At 40.4% G+C, this 25,334-nt stretch overlaps 1 protein-coding gene across 5 annotated transcripts in view; it reads right to left on the bottom strand.

Annotated features, from left to right (window-relative positions):
- LOC113905683 (F-actin-monooxygenase MICAL2) overlaps positions 1 to 25,334 on the bottom strand; it is a 244,589-nt gene that overhangs the window by 34,630 nt on the left and 184,625 nt on the right. For all 5 annotated transcript variants that reach the window (XM_027563290.1, XM_027563291.1, XM_027563293.1 and 2 more), the window contains 2 exons: positions 5,706 to 5,821; positions 2,404 to 2,496 (listed from right to left, as the gene is read on the bottom strand). In XM_027563290.1, coding sequence (XP_027419091.1) covers positions 2,404 to 2,496; positions 5,706 to 5,821 — 209 coding nt within the window. The remainder of the gene's footprint in view (positions 1 to 2,403; positions 2,497 to 5,705; positions 5,822 to 25,334) is intronic.

Raw genomic sequence — 25,334 nt, 5'->3', positions numbered from 1 at the left:
TGGCAACCTATTATTTCATTGCACCATGGGGCTTTTTACTGTCTGCAGAAGTGTACTGTGGCTTGTCACTAGCAGTTTACTAAGACCAGAGAGAGATGTTTATTTCATTAAGGCATATCCTCCTTAGACTACTGTAGGTACCTATCACGGCTTGGGGTCATGATGGGCTTTGTATTTACATGTTTAGTTTCCCCACTAGCTATTTCTGTCTTGAGTGTATTAGGAAGGAAAATTAAGGGGGAAAAAATCCCTTTCCTATATACATTTTTTTCATCCCCATCAGTTTTCTCTGCTTTTAATCACATGCTGCCACAAGGCACATCTCTTGGCAGAACAGACTTTGGACCAGGCACCTTCAAAGAAGTGGCAGCTGTTTGGGCAGGTATAACCTGTGTGTTCTTCCTTCCCTACTTTCTCCTAGCTCTGTCTCACTCTTCTTCCTCCTTAACTCTACTTTGTTCTAAGTCTCCCCTGGAGTCAAATTACAATTGCTGAGGCACCTCCAATCTGTGAAGAGGCCCAGCAAGGGCAGGGGCAGGGACTCAGCAGCCACCTGGCTTCTTGTCTTAGCTGAGAGTGTTTAAATCCCAAACATAAAATCTGAAATAGATGGGAATTCTAACTAAAACTACTTGTAATTTTATGCTTTCTTCCTCTCTGTCTCTTTTTTAAAAACAATGATATCTTTATAGATCTGTCTCTCGCTGGTAGAGTGTAGCATTGCTAAAGGAAGGGAAACATTTAAATGACTTTATGGCTGATTGCTTTGTAATTATGGCTATGTAATTGTTATGGACTAAGCAGTCTCCACCCCACACTAAATTCACCTATTGATGTCCGAACGCCTAAAGTGACTGTTTGGCCCTTAAGGAGGTAGGTGAGGTTAAATGAGGTCATAGTAGTGGGCCCTAATCCAACAGGACTGGTGTCCTTACATGCAGAGGAAAAGATACCAGAATTCTTTCTTTCTCTTGCTCTGAATGCACACACACGAAAAGGCCATGTGAAGACACAGCAAGAAGGCAGCTGTCTGCAAGCCAGGAAGAGAGTCCTCACTGGAAACCAACACTGGAGACACCTTGATCTTGGACATCCAGCCTCCAGAGCTGTGAAAGAATAAATTTCTGTGGTTTAAGCCACCCAGTCTGTGGTATGTCATCATGGCAGCTCAAGCTGATTGATACAGTCATCATTCTTTAGAAACTAAGAATGAAAATCTCAAAGATAATACAGGGCGGGTATGGATGCTAGCAGATTAGGACTCAAAAGGCAACTGTGATTCTTCTGTTATTACTCTTGCCTGGAAAATCCCATGGACTGAGAAGCCTGGTAGGCTGCAGTCCATGGGGTCACAAAGAGTAGGACATGACTGAGCGACTTCACTTTCACTTTCACTGTCTGGAGCAGAAATAGCAGGTTGGCCAAAAAAACCTCTTGGGGTTTTTCCATAACATCTCATGGAAAAACCTGAATGAACTTTTCGGTCAACCCAATATAAGAAGAAGAAATTGTTGAGTTTGCCAATCCATTTCATAAAGATATCTTGTTCTCAGAAGGAAAAGTTGAAATGTTTCAAGAAAGCCTGTTTCAGAAGGTGAGGATGGACAAAGGGAATTTAATTTTCCCTGACTGCTAGGTGAAGAGGGTGGCTTCCAAGTCAGCCACTGAGAAGAGTAAAGAAGGTTAGATTTAGTGACTTCCTTCTTGTCAGAAACAACTTATGGGACTACACAACTGGATAAAGTGAGTTACTGGAGAAGGGGATGTAAGGGTACACTGCATTAACACAAGTGGTCATTTAGGTCCCTTTGTCCAAAAACTCAACTCCTCTTCAAGGCTAGGTTTGGGGTCTTCAGGGAGAGGGGGAATGCCTTGATTTTCTGCTTCATTTTGCAGGTCAGTAGATCCACTTGAGCAAAAATGTTTGCAGTAAACAATTAAGCCAGGAAGTCTACAGCAGAATGGTAGGTGCTTATGCGTTCAACTAACATTGGAACAGAGACAGCCCCAAGAGCTGTCAGTTCAGCAAAGATACTGTCAGAAATTCGAGAGAAGGTTATATCCTCACAGAGGACAAAACGAAGGCCACTGCAGTGTGGCAGTCAGGGCCTGGGATGGATTCCAAGGCAATGTGTTGGCTGCCATTCCAGCTCACTTTGCAGGACACACGCCTGCAGATGGAAAGGCAGCTGGGAGTGGGCCAACTCAACACCTGGGCTCTCTGGCCCTGGAGTCCCACCAGGGATTGAACCACAGCCTTCAGAACAGCCACAAGCCTGGTGCTTACAGAAGAGAGACTGATCTTTCCCCAGCTCAGCTTCCCCAGTTCAATACAGATTTCCAAAGGGCTTCCAGACCCAGATCCCCAGCAACCCAGACCCACTCACTCGTTTGTTTTCTGACCTGAGCTTTATGAAGTCTTTTCAATTCTTCTTGCTTAACCAATTGCTTTGTTGCTTTTTCCAGCTTCCTTCTTCTTCTAAGTGCCTTCCTCTCCTACGAAAACCAAGAAGAAAAGTATGTCTAAGCAAGATGGAGTTGAAACTTACAAAATACTGTCACAGTCTCTATCCTTTCCAACCAAACCACTGTTTACCTTCTAGAACAATGATGTCCAACAGAGCTTTCTGCAATGATAGAAATATTCTCTATCAAGGCAGAAGCTTGCTTTCCTTCCCTGCTTCACTTTGTGCAAATACATCATTAATATCACTGGTTTTTCTGTGTGCCTGGGCTAGTGGAATACAGAACACTCAGAATTGGGGCATTTACAAAGCTTGATCCAGGTCTTCATGACAAGTCTAGGACAACTTCTAGATTGACTGCCAACCACTGCAAATGTTCTAGGCCATTTGGATGAGGAAACCCCGACTTTAAGTGGCTAGGACCTTTCTTAGAAGGCTGGGGTGGAGAGGGGCATGGTGGAAATCACTGGTAGTTGTCCAGAGATTGGCTAACTCAATCTCTGTGGAGAGTCAGTCCCTTATTTAACAAATATCTCTTGAGCTCTCATGATACTAATCTATATAATAAATGCCAGCAAGTACTGAGTGCTATGTGCCAGACACTGTACTGATTACTTCACAAATACCATCTTACTTATTCTTCAAAGTATGTTTTTTTTTTTAATAGACAAGGAAATCAGAACTCAGAGAAGTTAAGTAACTTAGCCAAGATGACACAATCAGGAATTGGAAGCACCAGTAGCTAAGCCCAGGTAACCTGAATCCAAGTGTCCGTATGTCCATCTAGTTTACTCTGTCTTTCCCATGCCCAATACAGTGTAGGTACATCATGCACCTCTGTTTTATAGAAATATTAGACTTTCACCCTAAATAAGACCATTCAAACAATTTCAGCGAGGATGCCTTGACAGCCTCATACCATCTCAGCACTTTACAGCAGCGAAGTTGCTAAAGCCCAACTCCTTTATCAAGAGTCAGCAAAGCAGAACTTAGATGGGTAAAGAAAGTCTTGTACTGCCTTTTCTTAAGATGATGACATAAACAAAAGGGATGCTATATCAACAAGCACTCATATAACCTTATGAAGCGCCAGGCACACTTCTTACATCCTCAGTGCTAGTGGTGACGATACAGAGAGGAAAGCAAAGAGGCTAAGGAAGAAAAAGATAAAGGACAGAGAAAGAGAGAAATCTGGCAGGGCTGAAGACAAGCTGCCTGTCCCCATCTGTCAGATCCAGGCATTAATTTGAGGGGAGGGGTGCAGAGCAAAGAGGTGAGGGTATTTATTTTGTCTCGTTTCCTGTCCTGGAGAAGGGCATGGCAACCCACTCAGTATTCTTGCCTGAAGAATTCCATGAACAGAGGAGCCTGGTGGACTACAGTCCATGAGTTGCAAAGAGTCAAACACGACTGAGCAACTAACACACATACCAGTTTCCTGTGTAAAGGTTCACTTGAGCTGACATGGGCTCTATGCCACATGGGTGGGGACATATCTGTATGGGGCAAAATAGATTTAAAAACCAGAGGGGAAAACACTCCTTCCATTCCTCCAGTGTGAGCTCTGAGAAGTGGTAAAGAAGGAGCCTTTTTGCCAGCTTCCCTTCCTGAAGAATGGGCCATGTCAGAAGCCAGAAGCACCAGTGAGCTTTACCACATACATGCCTTCTCAGTCATATCTGACTCTTCGCGACCCCGGGGACCATAGCCCGCCAGGCTCCTCTGTTCATGGAATTTCTTAGGCAAAAATACCGAGAGTGGATTGCCATTTCCTATTCCAGGGACCTTCCAGACTCAGGGATCAAACCCATGTCTCCTGCATTGGCAGGCGGATTCTTTACCAAGGCGCTACCTGGGAAGCCCAGCTATCCCCCACTGCAGGCTTATATGATGACCGGCTCTGTTCTGGGTCACCAGGAAGACACAAAGCTTTTTGGAAGGCTTGCCCTAGTTTATCACGGTCTTGCTGTTTTGAGAGCTTTGGGCCACTCCATTCTTTTGGTCCCCATGAGTGTCAAGATGGTTGATGCTGGGGTCTCTGCCTCATTTGAATACAGAATTAACTCAGGGTCACTCAAGGGGGTGAGAGGGCCTATAGGGAAACCCTAGAAATCAACACACAGGATTCATTTGTGTTGAGTGCCAAACTAATCAGACACACCCACAGTCAGAAATTAGAAATCTCTCAGTATTGTCTTATTCTCATTCTCTCCGCCCCCCTCTCTCTCCCCCTCCCTCCCTCTCTTCTCTTTCTCTCTCTCTCTCACACACACACACATCCCAGTTCCCTCCTGACTTGCTCCAAGCTGGGCCTTGGGGAGCTGGAACCCCTGAGTGACTTGAGATGACGCCAAAGCTCCTAGTGCCAGATATGGAAAAGTTGAGTTTAAGTAAATAAATTTGGTTCTCTCTCTTTCTCCTCAGATCCTCACTGCTCCAGAAAGTAAACACTGCCGCAGCAGTGAACCGCTTCTCTGTCCACCCAGGAAGCACACGCGGTCCAGCCATTCAGCCCTTCCAGCCCCAGCAGACAAAGGAAACAATGGTGGGATTTGGTCATGGGATGCATGTCTCCACATATGTGACATACAGACGCATTTAAAGACATACAACAACGTTTGTGTTTTTAAATCCATTGGTACGGGAGTTGTTTAAAGGGTGCTCCATAAACTAATGTTCATTAAGCAAAGAGAAGAACGGCTGTCCCCCTGCCGGCACTCAGCTAGTCAGTGGGGATCCTCGGAGTCTAGATGCAACTGCATGGTTCATTTCGCATTTCTGATTAGAATAAACATAACATTTTCCATGCAATCTGCCTCTAGTGCTTCTTAAATGAAGCTGTGCTTCCCCCAGGGAAATATGCATCTGCTTGCTGTAATTTTTTTCGATGGTTTGCTTGTTGGATCACATATTAAACCCACTTTAAGAGCTGCAGTCACCAAATGGTTTCAAGTCAATACGTCTGTTTTTTTCCGCCTTCCCATTTTGACATTTCTGAGAAAGGCAAGCTTCTAAAAGTTTTATATATATATATATAAAGATATATATATATCTTTTATATATATATAAAGATAATCCTTAGGGTGTTCCAGGTAAAAAAGAGTGGTTGCTGTCAGATGCAATGAAACATGATCTTCCTAATGAAACTGCTGCAGCTGGAGCCCACATTGGGTCTGAAATCAGGATGGTAAAACGGCCCCCACAAGCCAAGGCCCCCGTTGGTTTGCCAAGTATTGTTACCTTTGACCGCGAGGAAGGCTGGGGATGGAATTCCTCATCTGCAGAGGAGGTGGTGGAGGAAGAGGTGGAAGAGACAGTCCCTGTCCCCTGCGCTCTGATGGGGACGTGAGTGGGACCTGAAATGGGAACAGAACTCACTTGAACTCCTAGCTTCTTCTCCCGCTTCATGACCCAGAGCCGCCTCTCCCTCCTCCCTGCCACCCCCGTTCTCTTCCTCCCCACCCTCCCTTCCCTGCACCTGCCGTGAGCATGAAGCGGCAGCACCTAAGGGCAACTGAAAATTTGGCCCTCCACGTTAATTACATTTCTGGGTCCCTGCCAAGAGCTTTGCAGCTCTCTTTTCATGTTTAAAAAAAAAAAAAAAGGTATTATGCAGAAATCAATTAATTCCTTAAACACCATTTATATAGTGTGTTGCTTAGAATGCATTCAGAGATGAAATCTATTATTAAAATGCGTGTCTGAAGTTAGCTGAGTTACCTAAATGCTTGTGTAAGGTTCCGTTCTGCAGAGTAATTGAATGCAAAAAAGTCAGAGCCAGCTCTTAAACAAATCGCCCTTCTGCGGCTCACAGCATCTGGCACCCATTTTTACTACATGACATCTGCTCAGTGTAAAAGGGCTGGCGTCAGAATGTCTGGTCATAGAAAAAAAAATCCCAAATGTAATCAGAAGCAAAAGGACTCTAAGCCTAAGGTTTTATCACATAGTCTCATGCAACATAAATATTTCATTAATTATGGCTAAACAAATGCCACTTTTATTTTCCCAACTTGCAGATATTATCACATCATTGAAGTGATGATTCAAATGCCAGAAAAGGCAGTTTAAGATACGGAGGACTCAACAGTTCCAGGCCCATGGGAGAGCTGAAGTCGAGGGGACATGCCAACTCCTCAACAAGAGGTAGATGTTTAGAGGCAGGAAGTGCCCATGTTTGCTCGAATCTCTTTGTGACTTCTCTGGGGCCCACGTGTGATAAAGTCTTCCAGGTTCCATAGGAGACTTGTATTCTGCTCAGCAACAACATCTGCCCAGACACATCAACCTGAAGCAGAGTCAATGATTAATATCTGGATTAACCCACCCTAAACACTGGATATCAGAACCAGCTAGGACTCGGTGATAGAAAACTTACTCATCTTTACTCTGCCATGGCAGGTTCTGTCTAAAGAGAAATGTGTGCTGGGTATGGAGGGAGGAGAGGCAATTTCAAGCTGACTAACATTCTCTCCAGCCTGCCTTTTCTTCCCCATAATTTTCAACTATTCACCCCAGTGGGAGAGGCCAAGTTTTAAAAAATAAGGGTAATTTTAACCTCCAGGAACACATTTACATATGCTGTTATTCAAAGCAAAATAATGCAAAACATCTATATAATAACACAGCCTCTCTGGGGAGGGAGTTAACTGTTTTTCACTTTAATTTGCCAGATGGGAAAGCTCAGGTGAAGATAGAATCAGGAGCAGCATAATAATGGTGGAGGCACTGTTGGTAGGGATCTGAGATTGTGTCCCAGCTCGAGCCACTAAATTACTGCTGAGTATTTTAAGCACTGACTATTCCCTTCTGTAAGCTTGAGGAACTAACTTCACCCCTTGAGTTTCTGGGGATTGTGATTTCTAACTTGCGGAACTGCTGTGGAAGAAGAAAGATCAATGTAAAGAGTCTAACACAGTACCTGTCCACTGGATGCATGCGTGCATGCTCAGTCGTGTCCAACTCTTTGTGACCCCATGGACTACAGCCCTCCATGCTTCTCTGTCCAGGGGATTGTCCAGGCAAGGATACTGGAGTGGGTTGCCATTTCCTCCTCCAGGTGATTTTCCTGACCCAGGGATCAAACCCGCATCTCCTGCATTGGCAGATGATTCTTAACCACTGAGCCACTTGGGAATCCCGCCTGGTTCATTGCAGGTGCTTAAGTAGATGTTTTCATTACCATCAGCTGCCTCACCCATATAATGAAGCAGCAGCTATTGCTACATCATCATCATTGATCCCAATGAACACTACTGCAATATTAGTGTCGTGATAAGTTGCTTCAGTCGTGTCTGACTCTGCGACGCTATGGACTATAGCTTTGGACCCTCTATCCATGGGATTCTCCAGGCAAGAATACTGGAATGAGTAGCCATGCCCTCCTCCAGGAGACTCTCGCAACTCAGGGATCAAGCCCATGCCTCTTATGTCTCCTGCATCAGCAGGTGGGTTCTTTACCACATGTGCCACCTGTAAAACTGCCTGATTAATCTTTATTTTGTGGAGGAAGTATAGTATCTAAATTTAAAGCTTTTTCTAAATCTCAAAAATAAATATTTCTATTGAATTTTATTTTGAAATTGAGAAGAAAATGTTTCTAATTATGAAGCATTTCTTATACTTCTGGCAAAGTTATATAAAGTTAAATAGTTACACCTGAATCTCTTCCCCTGTACTCTATTCCATCATAGACCCATTCGTTCTAGTTTAGTTTTCACTTGCAAGCTTATAAAGCTTGGCAGCATTGTTCTACTCTGGTTGCAATGGAGCGACTGATTCTGGAATTGATCTCCCACCACAAAGCACCAGAAGTCAGGACGAAACATACGAAGCAGCTGCTTTGCTTCCAGACATTGGACACGAGGCAGTGCAGACCTGTGATAAAGGCAGGAACACAGCAAACGAGGGAAGCCCCACAACCAGTAGTTTTCTGCTACAGACACTTTCCAGAACACAGGGCAGGTAGGAAGAACCTAAACAGAGCACAGCAGATTCTTGGAGAAGACAGAGGTCAGTGTTTGACTGGACTGAGGCAATTGGAATAGGTGGGGAAGAGTACTTGAGAGGAAGGAGCTTTGCAGAAAAAGGACTTCAGAAAAAGGCATAGACATCAACTTCAGTCTATCATAGGTTCACAGAGAGAAACTGCAAAAGGTTGGGCCGATAACTGTTGCAAAGTTATAGCGTAAATAATCTCTACAGCTTCCACAAGACTGGGAAAGCTACAAGTTTTACCCAACTAAGGTAGAGAAAATATTGAGGGCATTAGAGGGGAGACCATAGAAGAGTCACACTTGAGTAATAGGGATAAATTAGTTCTAGAATAAAGGTAATTACAGACATAACTGAATAAGTTTAAAAACCAGCCTTGAAAGAAACAAATTGGTCTGCAAGTTACTTTACTGCCTGCCAAACATTCTTTAATGCCTATATAACATTCTTTAAATGAAGGAACAAAATAGAGACACTTGAAAATGTAATATTTACAAAATTATTTTGTTGTTTAGTTGCTCAGTCATATCTAACTCTTTGCAGCCCCACAAATCTAGCGGCCAGTAAACAGCTACTCAGTTCAGTTCAGTTCAGTTGCTCAGTCGTGTCCGACTCTTTGCAACCCCATGGCTGCAGCATGCCAGGCCCTTAGTCCATCATCACCTCCCGGAGTTTACCCAAACTCATGTCCATTAAGTCGGTGATGCCACCCAACCGTCTCATCCTCTGTCATCCCCTTCTCCTCCTGCCTTCAATCTTTCCCAGCATCAGGGTCTTTTCCAATGAGTCAGTTCTTTGCATTGGTGGCCAAAGTATTGGAATTTCAGCTTCAGCATCAGTCCTTCCAATGAATATTTAAGACTGATTTCCTTTAGGATGGACTGGTTGGATCTCCTTGCAGTCCAAGGGACTCTCAAGAGTCTTCTCCAACACCACAGTTCAAAAGCATCAGTTCTTCAGCGCTCAGCTTTCTTCACAGTCCAACTCTCACATCATACATGACCACTGGAAAAACTATAGCCTTGACTAGACAGACCTTGGTTGGCAAGGTAATGCCTCTGCTTTTCAATATGCTATCTAGGTTGGTCATAACTTTTCTTCCAAGGAGCAAGCATCTTTTAATTTCATGGCTGCAGTCACCATCTGCAGTGATTTTAGAGCCCCGCAAAATAAAGTCTCTCACTGTTTCCATTGCTTCTCCATCTATTTGCATGAAGTGATGGGACCAGATGGCATGATCTTCGTTTTCTGAATGTTGAATTTTAAGCCAACTTTTTCACACTCCTCTTTCACTTTCATCAAGAAGCTCTTTAGTTCTTCTTCACTTTCTGCCATAAGGGTGGTGTCATCTGCATATCTGAGGTTATTGATATTTCTCCCAGCAATCTTGATTCCAGCTTGTGCTTCATCCAGCCCAGTGTCTCTCATGAGGTACTCTGCATATAAGTTAAATAAGCTGGGTGACAATATACAGCCTCGACATACTCCTTTCCCAATTTGGAACCAGTCTTTTGTTCTATGTCCAGTTCTAACTGTTGTTTTCTGACCCGCATAGAGATTTCTCAGGAGACAGGTCAGGTGGTCTGGTATTCCCATCTCTTGAAGAATTTTCCACAGTTTGTTGTGATCCACACATAGTCAAAGTTTTGGCATAGTCAATAAAGCAGAAATAGATGTTTTTCTGGAACTCTCTTGCTTTTTCGATGATTCAACAGATCTTGGCAATTTGATCTGGTTCCTCTGCCTTTTCTAAATCCAGCTTGAAAATCTGGAAGTTCATGGTTCACGTATTGTTGAAGCTTGGCTTGGAGAAGTTTGAGCATTACTTTGCTAGCATGTGAAATGAGTGCAATTGTGCAGTAGTTTGAACATTCTTTGGCATTGCCTTTCTTTGGGATTGGAATGAAAACTGACCTTTTCCAGTGCTGTGGCCACTGCTGAGTTTTCCAAATTTGCTGGCATATTCAGTACAGCACTTGCACAGCATCATCTTTTAGGATTTGAAATAGCTCAACTGGAATTCCATCACCTCCACTAGCTTTGTTCGTAGTGATGCTTTCTAAGGCCCACTTGACTTCACATTCCAGGATGTCTGGCTCTAGGTGAGTGATCTCACCATTGTGATTATCTGGGTCATGAAGATCTTTTTTGTGTAGTTCTTCTGTGCATTCTTGCCACCTCTTCTTCACATCTTCTGCTTCTGTTAAGTCTATACCATTTCTGTCCTTTATTGAGCCCATCTTGCATGAAATGTTCCCTTGGTATCTCTAATTTTCTTGGAGAGATCTCTAGTCTTTTTCATTCTATTGTTTTCCTCTATTTCTTTCCAGTTGTTGATGTGACTGGTGATGGAAATAAAGTCTGATGCTGTAAAGAGCAATATTGCATAGGAACCTGGAATGTTAGGTCCATGAATCAAGGCAAATTGGAAGTGGTCAAACAGGAGATGGCAAGAGTGAACATCGACATTTTAGGAATCAGTGAACTAAAATGGACTGGAATGGGTGAATTTAACTCAGATGATCATTATGTCTATTACTGTGGGCAAGAATCACTTAGAAGAAATGGAGTAGTAGTCAACAAGAGTCTGAAATGCAGTACTTGGATTCAATCTCAAAAATGACAGAATGATCTCTGTCTGTTTCCAAGGCAAACCATTCAATATCACAATAATCCAAGTCTATGCCCTGACCAGTAATACTGAAGAAGCTGCAGTTGAATGGTTCTATGAAGACCTACAAGACCTTCTAGAACTAACACCCAAAAAAGATGTCCTTTTCATTATAGTGGACTGGAATGCAAAAGTTGTAAGTCAAGAAATACCTGGAGTAACAGGCAAATTGGCCTTGGAGTACAGAATGAAGCAGGGCAAAGGCTAACAGAGTTTTGCCAAGAGAACATACTGGTCACAGCAAACACCCTCTTCCAACAACACAAGAGAAGACTACACATGGACATCACCAGATGGTCAATACTGAAATCAAGTTGATTATATTCTTGGCAGCCAAAGATGGAGAAGCTCTATACAGTCAACAAAAACAAGACCAGGAGCTGACTGCGGCTCAGATCATGAACTCTTTATTGCCAAATTCAGACTTAAATTGAAGAAAGTAGGAAAAACCACTAGACCATTCAGGTATGACCTAAATCAAATCCCTTACAATTATACAGTAGAAGTAAGAGATAAATAAAAGGGGTTAGATCTGATAGACAGAGTGCCTGAAGAACTATTGATGGAGGTTCATGCCATTGTACAGGAGGCAGGGATCAAGACCATTCCCAACAAAAAGAAATGCAAGAAGGCAAAATGGTTGTCTGAGGAGGACTTACAGGTAAGAAGAGATATGGAAAGGCAAAGGAGATGTGGAAAGATATACCCATTTGAATGCAGAGTTCCAAAGAATAGCAAGGAGAGATAAGAAAGCCTTCCTAAGTGATCAGTGCAAATAATAGAATGGGGAAGACTAGAGATCTTTTCAAGAAAATTAGAAACAGTTACTAGATACACAAAAAAAGCAGGAAAATGAGTCTGATAATCAAGAAAAAAATCAATCAATAAAATAAGACTCAAAAATGAAACTGGTGAGTGAGTTAGTGAAAGTCACTCAATTGTGTCTGACTCTGAAATCTGAAGGAGTCTGCCAGGCTCCTCTGTCCTTAGAATTCTCCAGGCAGGAATACTGGATTGGGTAGCCTTTCCCTTCTCCAGGGGATCTCCCCAACCCAGGGATTGAACCCAGGTCTCCCACATTGCAGGCAGATTCTTTACCATCTGAGCCACCAGTGAAGCCCATGAAACTAGACAAAGATTTTAAAAAGAGTTATTTTAATGTACTCAAGAATTTAAAAAGAAAGCATGAACAGAATGAGGACAGAAATGAAAAATATTTTTATAAGAATCAAATGGACCCTATGAAGATGAAAATAAAATCTGAAATGAAATGTTCACCAGCTCAGTTTAACAGCAGACTAAATACTGCCAGCAGACTAAGTACTAAAGAAGAAAATATTCAGTGAAATTAAAAAATAGCAATAAAATAAAAAACTATCCAAATTGAAGCACAGAGAAAAAGACACTGAAAAAAATGAACAGACCTCAGTGATGTGTGATGCAAAATCAAATGGTCTAAAATACATGTGATTGGAGAACCAGGAGATAGAGGGAGAATGGCAGGAACAGAAAATGTAGTTGAGAGAATATTGCTGAAAATCATGCAAATTTAAAGAAAATTGTAAATCCATAGCTTCAATAAGCTCAAAAAAACCACAAGCAGGATAAACACAAAGAAAATCATAGCAAGCCTCATGATAATAAAATTGCCAAAGACCAGAGATATAGACAAAATCTTAAAAGCAGACTGAGAAAAATAATACATTTCCTACAGGGAAACAAACATAAAAATATCCATGGACATCTTGTCAGAACTGAAATAAGCCAAAAGACAATACTGCATCATTAAAATGCTTAAAGAACAAAATCATCTGTCAATTTTTGATTCTATGTCCAGTGAAACAACACGTTCAACTTAAAGCAAGAATAAAGGTGATCTTTTCTTAAGGAAAAAAAAAGTTAGAATAATTTGTTGTTAGCAGACATGGATATAAAAAAATTTTAGAAAACTCTGTAGCAGAAGGAATATACCAGATGGAATGAAGAACTTCAGAATGGTAAATAAAAAATAACTTTTCTTTGTGGTTTTTAATTTCTTTAAAATACAATTGACTGTTTAATGTAAGTTAGTGTAAAATAATAAGAAATACAACTATTGATAATCCTCAACTTATAATGGGGTTATATCCTGACAATCCCATCCTAAGTTGAAAATACTGTTAGGTTGAAAATTCATTCCATATCTCAGTTACTACATGTCATAGCTTAGCTTAGCCTACCCATAAGGTGCTCTGAACACTTACATTGCCTATAGTTGGGGAAAAAATCATCTAATACAAAGCCTGTTTTATAACAATGTGTAGAAAATCTCATATAGTTTATTGAATACTCTGCTGAAATGGGAAACCAAACGATTGAGTGCAGATGAGTGTAAGAGTATCAGTTATTTACCCTTGTGATCTCCTGGCTGATTGGGAGCTGTGGCTCTCTATAGAATATGTCATCTTGTATCTCTAGCCTGGGAAAAGATCAAAATTCAAAATCGAAGAGTGGCTTCTACTGAATGCCTATTGCTTTTGCACCACAATAAAGTAAAAAAAATAAAATAAAATTGTAAATTGAACCATTATAAATCAAGGACCTTCTGTATTGGTCTCTGTCCCAGTTTCTGCTAATATTTGATCTTTGACCTCAATTCCTGACACAGGGCTCCTAAAACCCTTAGAATTTCCTAGGTGATAGGAGTATCTTTTGTCCTAATGAGGTGATTGTTGGTGGGCTTGGGAATAGGAGCTGGTCAATAGAAAGACTAAGCCATGATTAGAAGCTTGGAACTTTTATCCCTAATACCCATCCTCTCAAGAGGGGAGAGGGGCTGGAAGATGAGCCAATAACCGATTATACCTATGTGATGAAGCCACCATAAAAATCCCTAACGTACAGATTTTGGAGAGCTTCCACATTGGTGAACACATCCATGTGCTGGGAGGGTGTCGTACCCCAGCTGCATGGGAGCAGAAGCTCCTGTGCTTGGGATCCTTCCAGACTTCACCTTATGTATTTCTTCTCAGGCTGTTCATTTGTAACCTTTATCATATCCTTTATAATAAACTAATAAGTGTAAGTAAATGTGTGTTGAGTTCTACACCACATTAGCAAACTATTGAACCCAAGGGAAGGAACGGGAAGAACCTCTGCTCATATCTAGTTGGTCAGAAGTACAAGTGACAGAAAGGGCACAGAAGATGTGAGCAAACACCAACACATGTGATGTAACCGCCTGACAGAGAACAACCCCACAATAACTAGAGAATATTTCTTCAGAGCACATGCAACATTTACTAAATTGGTAATATGCCAAACCATAAAGCAAGTATCAACAAATTCCAAAGGACTGAAGTCATACGTAGTATATCTTCCGATGACAGAGAGGTTAAGCTAGAAACCAAGAATAAGAAGTATAAATAGAAAGTGGGGTGGGGTGGGAGGTAGGAGGGAGGTTCAGGAGGGAGGGGATATTTGTATGCCTATGGCTGATCCATGTTGATGTATGGCAGAAACCAACATAACACAGTAAAGCAATTATCTTCCAATTAAAAATAAATAAATTTAAAAATACAAAGTAGACGTTTAGAACTTAAGCAATAATTTGTAACAACTTATAGATCAAAAAAGAAGTAAAATAAATTTGAACTGGCTGATAAAAATACAGTACAACAAAATGACTAGAATGTAGCTTTAAATGTACACGTTACGTAAAAGAGAAAAGTTGAGAATTGATGCTCTAAGATCTATTAATACTTTAAGAAACTAGAAAAAGAGCCACTAAACGAACCTAAGGAAACTAAAAGGAAGAGCATACTCAGGATAAGAACAGATTATGAGAGACAATAAAAACAAAGCAGAAATAGTAACAAAGCAAAAATCTTTTTCTTAAAAAGATGAATGAAGTTGATAACCTCCATCAAGAATAATTAAGAAAAATGAGACAAAAAACACACTTACCAATACTTAAGATAAAAAGTTCTACAGAGTATTAAAGGGAGCTACTAACCAAAAACCATTTTGTGACAATAAATTTGAAAATTTAGATAAAATAGACAAACTTAATGGAAAACACAGCTTACAAAACTAACATAAGAAGAGATAGAAAATCTGATTATTTCTATATCTATCAGAAGGAACACCCATATACTGTTGGTGGGAATATAAATAGGTGCAGCCACAACAGAAAACATTATGGAGGTTCTTCAAAAAATTACAAACAACCCCAATGTTCATCGCAGCACTGTTTATAATAGCCAGAACATGGCAGCAACCTAGATGTCCATCAGCAGATGAATGGATAAGAAAGCTATGGTACATATACACAATGGAGTATTACTCAGCCATTAAAAAGAATACATTTGAATCAATTCTAATGAGGTGGATGAAACTGGAGCCTATTATACAGAGTGAAGTAAGCCAGAAGGAAAAACATCAATACAGTATACTAACACATATATATGGAATTTAGAAAGATGGTAACAATAACCCTGTGTACGAGACAGCAAAAGAGACACTGATGTATAGAACAGTCTTATGGACTCTGTGGGAGAGGGGGAGGGTCGGAAGATTTGGGAGAATGGCACTGAAACATGTAAAATATCATGTATGAAACGAGATGCCAGTCCAGGTTCGATGCACCATACTGGATGCTTGGGGCTAGTGCACTGGGACGACCCAGAGGGATGTTATGGGGAGGAAGGAGGGAGGAGGGTTCAGGATGGGGAACACATGTATACCTGTGGCGGATTCATTTTGATATTTGGCAAAACTAATACAATTATGTAAAGTTTAAAAATAAAATTGATTAAAAAAAATTACAAACAGATACGATCCAGCTATTCCAGTTCTGGATATTTATCCAAAGAGCACAAGATACTAATTTCCAAAGATATATACACCACACCATGTTCATCATAGCATTATTTTCAATAGCCAAGTTATGAGAACAACCTAAGTGTCCATCAATGAATGAAAAGAGAGATGTGGTATATGATAGAATCCAGCCTGCCTGCAAAGTTGCTTCAGTTGTGTCTGACTCTTTGCCACGCTATGGACTAGCCTACCAGGCTCCTCTGTCCATGGGATTCTCCAGGCAAGAATACTGGAGTGGGTTGCCCTGCCCTCCTCCAGGGGATCTTCCTGACCCAGGGATCAAACCCCTTTCTCCTGCATTGAAGGCAGATTCTTTACTGCTGAACCACCAGGGAAGCCCACATGGTAGAATCCATAAAAAAGGATGACATCTTGCCATTTGTGACAGCATGCATGGACCTTGATGATTTTATGCTAGTGAAACAAGCAAGACGGAGAAAGACGATTGCATATGATATGGGGAATGGTGTGGGGAATACATAATGCAACTGGTGTGGGGAATGCAAAAATAAATTAATTGAACAAATCAAATGAAAGCACATTAAAAACATGTAAATACAGAGAACAGAATAATGATTACCAGAGGGAAGAGGGTAGGGGGAGGGAAAATGAGTAAAGAAGGTCAACTTTATGGTAATGGATGGAAACTAAAACTTTGGTGGTGAGTATGCTGTAGTGTATATAGGGGTCAAAATATAATGCTGTACACATAAGACACATAATGTTATAAATCAATAAATATAATCTATAGCAAATATATATTTAGTAGTGAAATACAAGCCTTCTGATACTGGGTTAAAAAGACAATGCACTATTTAGCATTCCACTTCTATTTAGGAGATCCCAGGCAGAACAATAAAATTAAATAAAAGGTATACAAACTAGAAAGGAAGATGTCAAATTGTCTTTATTTTCAGACAACATCATTATGTATGTAGAAAATCTCACAAAAAAATCTACTAGAATAATAAGAGAGTTCAGCAAGCACAACATAAAAAGTCGAGTGTGTTTCTATATATTAGCAACTGAAACTCCAAAACTTTGGCGACCTGATGCAAAGAGCCAATCCATTTGAAAAGACCCTGATGCAGGAAAGATTGAAGGCAAAAGGAGAAGTGGGTGCCACAGGATGAGACAATTAGATAGCATCACCAGCTCAATGGACATGAATTTGAGCAAACTCCAGGAGACAGTGGTGAACAGAGGAGGCTGGTGGGCTGTAATCCATGGGGTCACAGAGTCAGACATGACTTAGTGACCGAACAACAACTGAAAATAAAAATTAAGAAGGCCGTTCCACATATAATAGCAGCAACAACAAAGTATGAAACTCCCAAGGAACATTATTGTTCAGTTGTCTTAAGGAATACATTTAGCAAAATGTGTGCCGGAAGTACACACTGAAACCTAAGAAAACCTGTGTTGAGAGATATTCCATCTCCATGGACTGAAAGCCTCAGTAGGTACCAACTGTTCCCAAATTATTTAGAGATTAAAAACAGCCTCAATCAAAATCCCAGTAGGCTTATTTGGTAGAAATTGACAAGCTAAACTGTTTGGAAACACAGAAAACCGAGAATAGCAAAAATAATATTTAAGAACAAAATTGGAAGACTCTCACTATGTGTTTGCAAGACTTGCTCTGAAGCTATAGCAGTCAGGAGAATGTAGGGATAAACATACAGATTAATGAAATAGAGTAGAAAGTGCAGTGGTAAACCCATACACATATAGTCAACTGATTATCTGTGAAGATGCTGCAGTAACACAATGAGCAAAGAACAGTCTTTTTAATAAGTGGGACTGTAACAGTTGGATAACCATGGTCAAAAACTTTGACTTTTATTTATACTATACAAAATTAATTAGAATTGGATTATAGACTTAAGCTCCAAAGCTAAAGACTGTAAAATTTCTGAGAGGAAACATAGGAGAGAGCCTTAGTGACTCTGGGTTTATAAAGATTTCTTAACTCTAACTCAAATTATAAAAAAATTAATTAATTTGTCTTCATCAAATTAAAAGCTTCTATTTTTTTGGATGATGATGAAATTGAAAAAAACAATTGACCAGCTTGGAGAAAATATCTGCAAACATATATCTGATGAAGGACTTATATCCAGAATTTTTAAGAACTCTGACTAAATAGCGGGTTATAGTGTGTTCTTAGATCTGAAGACAATATTCTAAAGTTATCAAATGTCTCTAACTTAATCAGTTTAAAACTGTATCATTTATAACTGCACACACAAATATTGAATACTGGGCATATATGTAATGAAAATTGTGCCAGATTACCACAACTACAAAACACTGACAGAAACTGCAGAAGTCTTCAGGAATATATTATGTCCATGAATTGGAAGGCTTAATATTGCAAAGATGTTAATTCTCTCTAAATTTATCTCTGCAGCCAATGCAATACCAGTCATATGCCCAGAAAATATTTTTGTGGAAATTGATGAATTGCTTCTGTAAGTCATATGGAAATGCAAAAGGCCAAGAATATCAAACAATCTTGAAGAACAACAAAGTGGAAAATTTACTTCAGACTATGAAGATTTATTATAAAACCACATAATGAAAACAGTGCGATTCAGGTGCGAGGATGGACAAACCAGTGGAAGAGAAGAGAAGTTTCAAAACTGAACCTGCTTCATTTATGACAAGTGTCACTACAACGAAGTGAGGGCAAAGGAGGGCCTTTTTAATAAATGCTGCTGAATCAACTGGATAGCAACATGGGACAAAATAAACGCTCACCCTACTTCTCAGAATATACCAACATCTATGCTATGTTGGTCACAGATTTATTTATAAAAGATAAAATAATAAAGCTTCTCTAGCAAAGTTGGACAATAGAAATCCAATGTGAGCCATGTATGCCATTTGAAATTTTCTAGTAGCCACAATAAAAAATGCACAAATAAACAGATGATATTAATCTTAATCCTATGTTTAGCTCAAATTTCAAAAATGTTATCATTTCAATGTATAATCAATATAAAAATATTGAGATCTTTTAGATTATTTCATTCATACTAAGACTTCAGGATCTGGTGCATATTTTATAATTATAGCATATCTTGATTTAGATAATGCATTTTTAATAGTTAAAGTGAAATGTAATCCTATCAAAAGAAAAAAGTTGAGTCGAATAGAAAGATATTTTATATTGCTTCAGTTGCAAAATTTAAATCCATTAATATTCAATAAAATTCAATTCCTCACTCACACTAGCTATTCTCTAGTGTGAAAGAGTGAGTACCATACTAGACAGTGCAGTTCCAGAAGGTAACATACAACAGTATCTTTGTGACCTCACAATAGGGAAAGATTTCATAAATAGGAAGCAAAAATCAGCAATAAGGGAAAATACTGTTAAATTTGACTTCATTAAAATACATGTCTTTGTTTATCAAAAACATCTTTAGAGAATGAAAAAGTGAGTCAAAAAGTGGGAGGAGATATTTTATATAATGTATAAAAAATATTAATATATATATCTGACAAAGGGTTTATATCCAGAGTCTACACAGATTACAAACTAATCAGGAAGGGACTGACTACACAGTGAAAGTATGGACAAAAGCCTTGAATAGGTACCTCATACAAGAAAATATCTGTCAATACATAAGCATGTAAAAAGTAGCACAACATCATTATCAAGTGAAGGCCAATTAAAATCATAATGAGATACCACCCCACACCCATAAAAATAGTGACATGAACAAAACAAAACTGAGACTACAGCGTATTGGCAAAGATATGGGTGAAGGGGAGTTCTCATTTCCTGCTGGAGGGTGTATATATTGGTACATTCACTTTAGAAAACCATTTGACAGTATCTGCTGAAGCAAAGCAATCACGCCTAATCCCAGGACCTCGCAACTCACTCCCAGGTACTCGTACATATTGATGATGATTCTCTTTCTTTGACCACACTCTAGCCAAGCTCCCTTGAGCCCTCTTCTCAACTAGACCTCAACCCTGGCCCTTAGTAACTATCCTCTCAACACAAATAGTTTAGCATACCCGATTCTTCCTGCATGGCAAAGTCTTAAACACTGACGGTTTCTAACAGCTCAGTCCCTCTTAAAGTCCTTGCTTGAGAAAACTCAAGACTGATGAATTTATTGTTCATTTTAGCCAACATCTGTTTATAGACTCCTGACCATCTTTTCTTAGAGCCTTTACTAAAAAATGGGCTTACAATTATCCATCTTTCACCTGTCCCTTTGAGAGGTATATGTATCTCCTACCACTGAGGAGGACCAGAAAGCCAGCCCTTTCAAATGCAATTATCAGGAAGGATAGAGCCTGTCTTCCAGTTTCTGGGGGAGGACAGAATCCTAACTTCAATCTCTGCCAGCTAACAGACCCAGCTGAGTAAAAAGCATTTACACTAAGGAACCCTATGGGATTTCTCACTTCCCTGTCTCTCCTGAGACCCCACTTATCCCTCTTGCTACTCCCTCATTCTCCCTGTCACACACCTAGCCACCTCTGGCAAAATCAAAGCTGAGTTCAGTTGATACTGAATTCTCTTCCCCACTGTGACACCAAATTACTAATTAAACTCTGTCCTTACCATTCTAACTAGTATCTGGCTTTATCTTTGACAATACCCAACAGAAACAATATGTATGCTACTGCTAAGTCACTTCAGTCGTGTCCGACTCTGTGCGACCCCATAGACGGCAGCCCACCAAGCTCCCCCGTCCCTGGGATTCTCCAGGCAAGAACACTGGAGTGGGTTGCCATTTCCTTCTCCAATGCATGAGAGTGAAAAGTGAAAGTGAAGTCACTCAGTCGTGTCCGACTCTTTGCGACCCCATGGACTGCAGCCTACCAGGCTCCTCCATCCATGGGATTTTCCAGGCAAGAGTACTGGGGTAGGGTGCCATTGCCTTCTCCAATAATATGTATAGGGATGCTGAAAGCAGCGTTCTTCACAACTGGAAACGACCTCAGTGCCCAGCATCAGAACGCACCAATAAAGAGTGGCATATTCATACAAGAGCATAAAACGCAGGGGCGGAAAAGTGGGAACCACTGCAATGCAGATGGACACGGATCCCTGCCTCCCCCTGCTCTGCCCATAATGTTTAATGAAAGAAGGCAGGCCCCAAAGAGCACACACTTGTATTAGTTTTCCATTGCTGTGGGAGCAGTGACCACCAGTGTAGCAGTTTACAATGGCACCCACTGATGATCTCACAGCCGTGTAGGTCATAAGTACAGGTCTGGCTCCACTGGGTCCTTTGCTCAGTGTCTCACAAGCTGCAGTTGAAGTATCCACTGGGCTGGGGTCTCCTCTGCAGTTAAGAGTTCTCTTCCAGTTCATTCAGGTTGTGGGCAGCATCCAGTTCCTAGTGGTTGTAGGACACGGAGTCCGTTTCTTGCTAGCCGTCAGATGGCTATAGTTCCTTGAGGCCTTTTGCTTACAAGCCCTCTCACAACAATGACAGTTTACTCCTTCGAGGCCAGCAGGACCATGTCTTTCTCATGCTTCGAATTTCTGACTTCAGAAGGGCCCAGCCTCTTATTAAGTTCTCATCCGACTAAGTGAGTGAGTGAAGTGAGTCAAAGTCGCTCAGTCGTGTCTGACTCTTTGCAACCGCATAGACTTTACAGTCCATGGAATTCTCCAGGCCAGAATACTGGAGTGGGTAGCCTTTCCCTTCTCCAGGGGATCTTCCCAACCCAGGGATCAAACCCAGGTCTCCTACATTGCAGGCGGATTCCTTACCAGCTGAGCCACAAGGGAAGCCCAGGAATACTGGAGTGGGTAGCCTATCCCTTCTCCAGCGGATCTTCCCAGCCCAGGAATCAACCTGGGGATTCTTTACCAACTGAGCCATGAGGGAAGCCCCAATTAAGTTAGGCCTACTCATCTCCCTTTTGATGAACTCAAACTCAATTGGTCTGAAATGTAATCACATTTGCAAAATCCCATAAGTTAAGCAGCAGAATGATATCCATCATATCCACATCTTACCAAACTCAACAGAATGAGATTATACAGGGCAAGTATGTGGGAGGCAGGCAGCATGGGGCCCTCCCAGAATTTTGTCTACCACAAGACTGAACAATGCAACTTTTATCAAGTCAAAAAACTGCAAAAGTAACCTAAGATGACAGAAGTCAGATGGTATTTTTGTTGAGTGGCACGTGTATTTGGGGAGACACCTGACGAAGGCTTCTGAATGTTGGTAAGTCTTCTACATCTTGATCTCCAAGGTGACTACACAAATGTGCACTTTGCAAAAATTCATCAGTTGTGCACTTAATATTTGTGTATGTATTTTATACTGCAATAAATATTTTACACAAAAATTTTAAAATAGGTTCTCCGGGTGCTTTGTTCAATTACATATAGGAACAATAATTAGTATTAAAATTGTTGGTATAAAACTGGCACTGGCAGAAAGTGCTTGAAATTAGTCTATGCCCCAAAGTAATTTAAAGACTGAGAGGTTTATGTCTACATTAGTTTGGCAAAATATGTTGTAAAAATAAGAAAAATTAAATTTCAGTTGGCTTTTATTCAAGTGATCATAAATTTGAGGTTTTGAAAGTTTCTCACTTTCCGTTTGAATACTGGTTCTCTCTACACTTTATGGAAGCATGCAGTAGCAAGTTAAATGTAAACTGAGCTTTGAGTGTGAGTCTGTGTGTGTGTGTGTGTGTGTGTGTGTGTGTTTGGTGGGCTGGGCAAGGACAAGGAAATACAAGGAAACTAAATGGACCTAATTTAATAGAGTAGGTAAAATCTTTACATTCTTAGGATACTGACTTAAGAAGACCTCAGAAACACAAAGCTCTTTTTTTAAAAAAAATTTATTGGAGTATAGTTGCTTTACACTTTGTATTAGTTTCTACTGTACAGCAGCATGAATCAACCATGCATATGCATACATCGCCTCTTGTTTGTATTTCCTTCCCATTTAGGTCACCATAGAGCACTGAGTAGCATTTCCTGTGCTGTACAGTAAGCTCTCATTAGCCATTCATTTTATGCATTGGGCATGCATACTCAGTCGTAACTGACTCTTTGCCATCCCATCGACTGTAGCCCACTAGGCTCCTCAGTCTGTGGGATTTTCCAGGCAAGAATATTGGAGTGGGCCGTCATTTCTTCCTCCAGGGCATCTTTCCAAAGGAGGGATAGAATCCGTGGCTTCTTGGATCTCTTGCATAGCAGACAGATTCCTTACTGCTTGAACCATCAGGGAAGCCCCTCTTTATATATTGGGTGTATACACAGTGTGTGTAGGTCAATCCCAATCTCCCAGTTCATCCCAGTACCCCATTCCCTCCTTGTTGTCTGTACGTTTGTTCTCTACGTCTGTGTCTCTATTTCTGCTTTGCAAATAAGTTTATTTGTACCATTTTTCTAGATTCCACATATATATGTTAATATATGATATCTGTTTTTCTCTTTCTGACTTACTTCACTCTTTATGACAGCTTCTAGGTCAATAAAGACTGTTTTCATGACCATATCTCTGCAAATGGCACAATTTCATTTCTTTTTATGACTGAGTAATATTCCATTAAATATGTGCCACATCTTCTTTATCCATTGATCTGTTGATGGACATATAGGTTACTTCCATGTCCTGGCTATTGAAATAACAATGGGTACAGGTATTATTTTCAGAGCTGGTCAGCCTTAACCTAATTCCTTTCTTTGCATTTCCATTCTGTTCTAAGGTAAGGAATTCACATTATTTCTTTAAGGAATATAAATTAATGAAGGTCTCCATGATAAATAAATCAGAAAAACACATTTATCCCAAATTCAAGAAAATATTTATTTATTATCTATTTTTGACTTCATCGGGTCTTAATTGTGGCTTAGGAGCTCAGTAGTTGTGACTTAATTGTCCTCCAGCATGTGGGATCTTAGTTTCCTGCTATGTACCCTGCATTAGAAGGTAGATTCCTAACCACTGCACCACCAGGGAATTCCCTACTCCACCTTATTCTAAACAGCACAAAAAGAAGTCACATAAATGTGATATAAGTAAAGTAAAGGCTATTCTTACTATGAATATGATGTAAATCTTAAATAAAATATTAGCAAACAGATTGAAAAATATATTAAATAATAAGATATCATGACCAAATGGTCATATTTCAGCAATGCAAAGATGGCTCAATATCAGTGAATCTATTACATAACTCATAATATTAAACTATGGAGAAAAAAAGTATGCAATCGTCTCAAAATGTGCTGACATTTAATAAAGTTCAACTATATTATCACCCTGCTTATTTAACTTATATGCAGAGTACATCATGAGAAACGCTGGACTGGAAGAAGCACAAGCTGGAATCAAGATTGCTGGGAGAAATATCAATAACCTCAGATATGCAGATGACACCACCCTTATGGCAGAAAGTGAAGAGGAACTAAAAAGCCTCTTGATAAAAGTAAAGAGGAGAGTGAAAAAGTTGGCTTAAAGCTCAATATTCAGAAAACGAAGATCATGGCATCTGGTCCCATCACTTCATGAGAAATAGATGGGAAAACAGTGGAAACAGTGTCAGACTTTATTTTTTGGGGCTCCAACATCACTGCAGATGGTGACTGCAGCCATGAAATTAAAAGACGCTTACTCCTTGGAAGGAAAGTTATGACCAACCTAGATAGCATATTCAAAAGCAGAGAGATTACTTTGCCAACAAAGGTCCATCTAGTCGAGGCTATGGGTTTTCCTGTGGTCATATATGGATGTGAGAGTTGGACTGTGAAGAAAGCTGAGCACCGAAGAATTGATGCTTTTGAACTGTGGTGTTGGAGAAGACTCTTAAGAGTCCCTTGGACTGCAAGGAGATCCAACCAGTCCATTCTGAAGGAAATCAGTCCTGGGTGTTCTCTGGAAGGACTGATGCTAAAGCTGAAACTCTAATACTTTGGCCACCTCAAGCAAAGAGTTGACTCATTGGAAAAGACCCTGATGCTGGGAGGGATTGGGGGCAGGAGGAGAAGGGGATGACAGAGGATGAGATGGCTGGATGGCATCACCGAGTCGACGGACATGAGTTTGGGTGAACTCCGGGAGCTGGTAATGGACAGGGAGGCCTGGCGTCTTGCAATTCATGGGGTTGCAAAGAGTCGGACACGACTGAGTAACTGAACTGAACTGAACATCCATTCATGATTTAAGATACTTTAAAAAATAGGACTAGATGGCTATTTTCTCAATATGAATAAATATATCTGTGTCAACACAGAAGCCAGCACTATGCTTAAATGGGAAAACATTTAATGAGATGAATTCTCATTAAAGTTAAGAATATGGGAACCATATCACTACCTTAATACTGTTCTG

The sequence above is a fragment of the Bos indicus x Bos taurus genome, chromosome 15, assembly GCF_003369695.1.
Source record: "Bos indicus x Bos taurus breed Angus x Brahman F1 hybrid chromosome 15, Bos_hybrid_MaternalHap_v2.0, whole genome shotgun sequence".
NCBI lineage: Eukaryota > Metazoa > Chordata > Mammalia > Artiodactyla > Bovidae > Bos > Bos indicus x Bos taurus.
The sequence above is the reverse complement of the archived record's forward strand: the minus strand, read 5'-3'. Positions and strand labels throughout refer to the sequence as shown.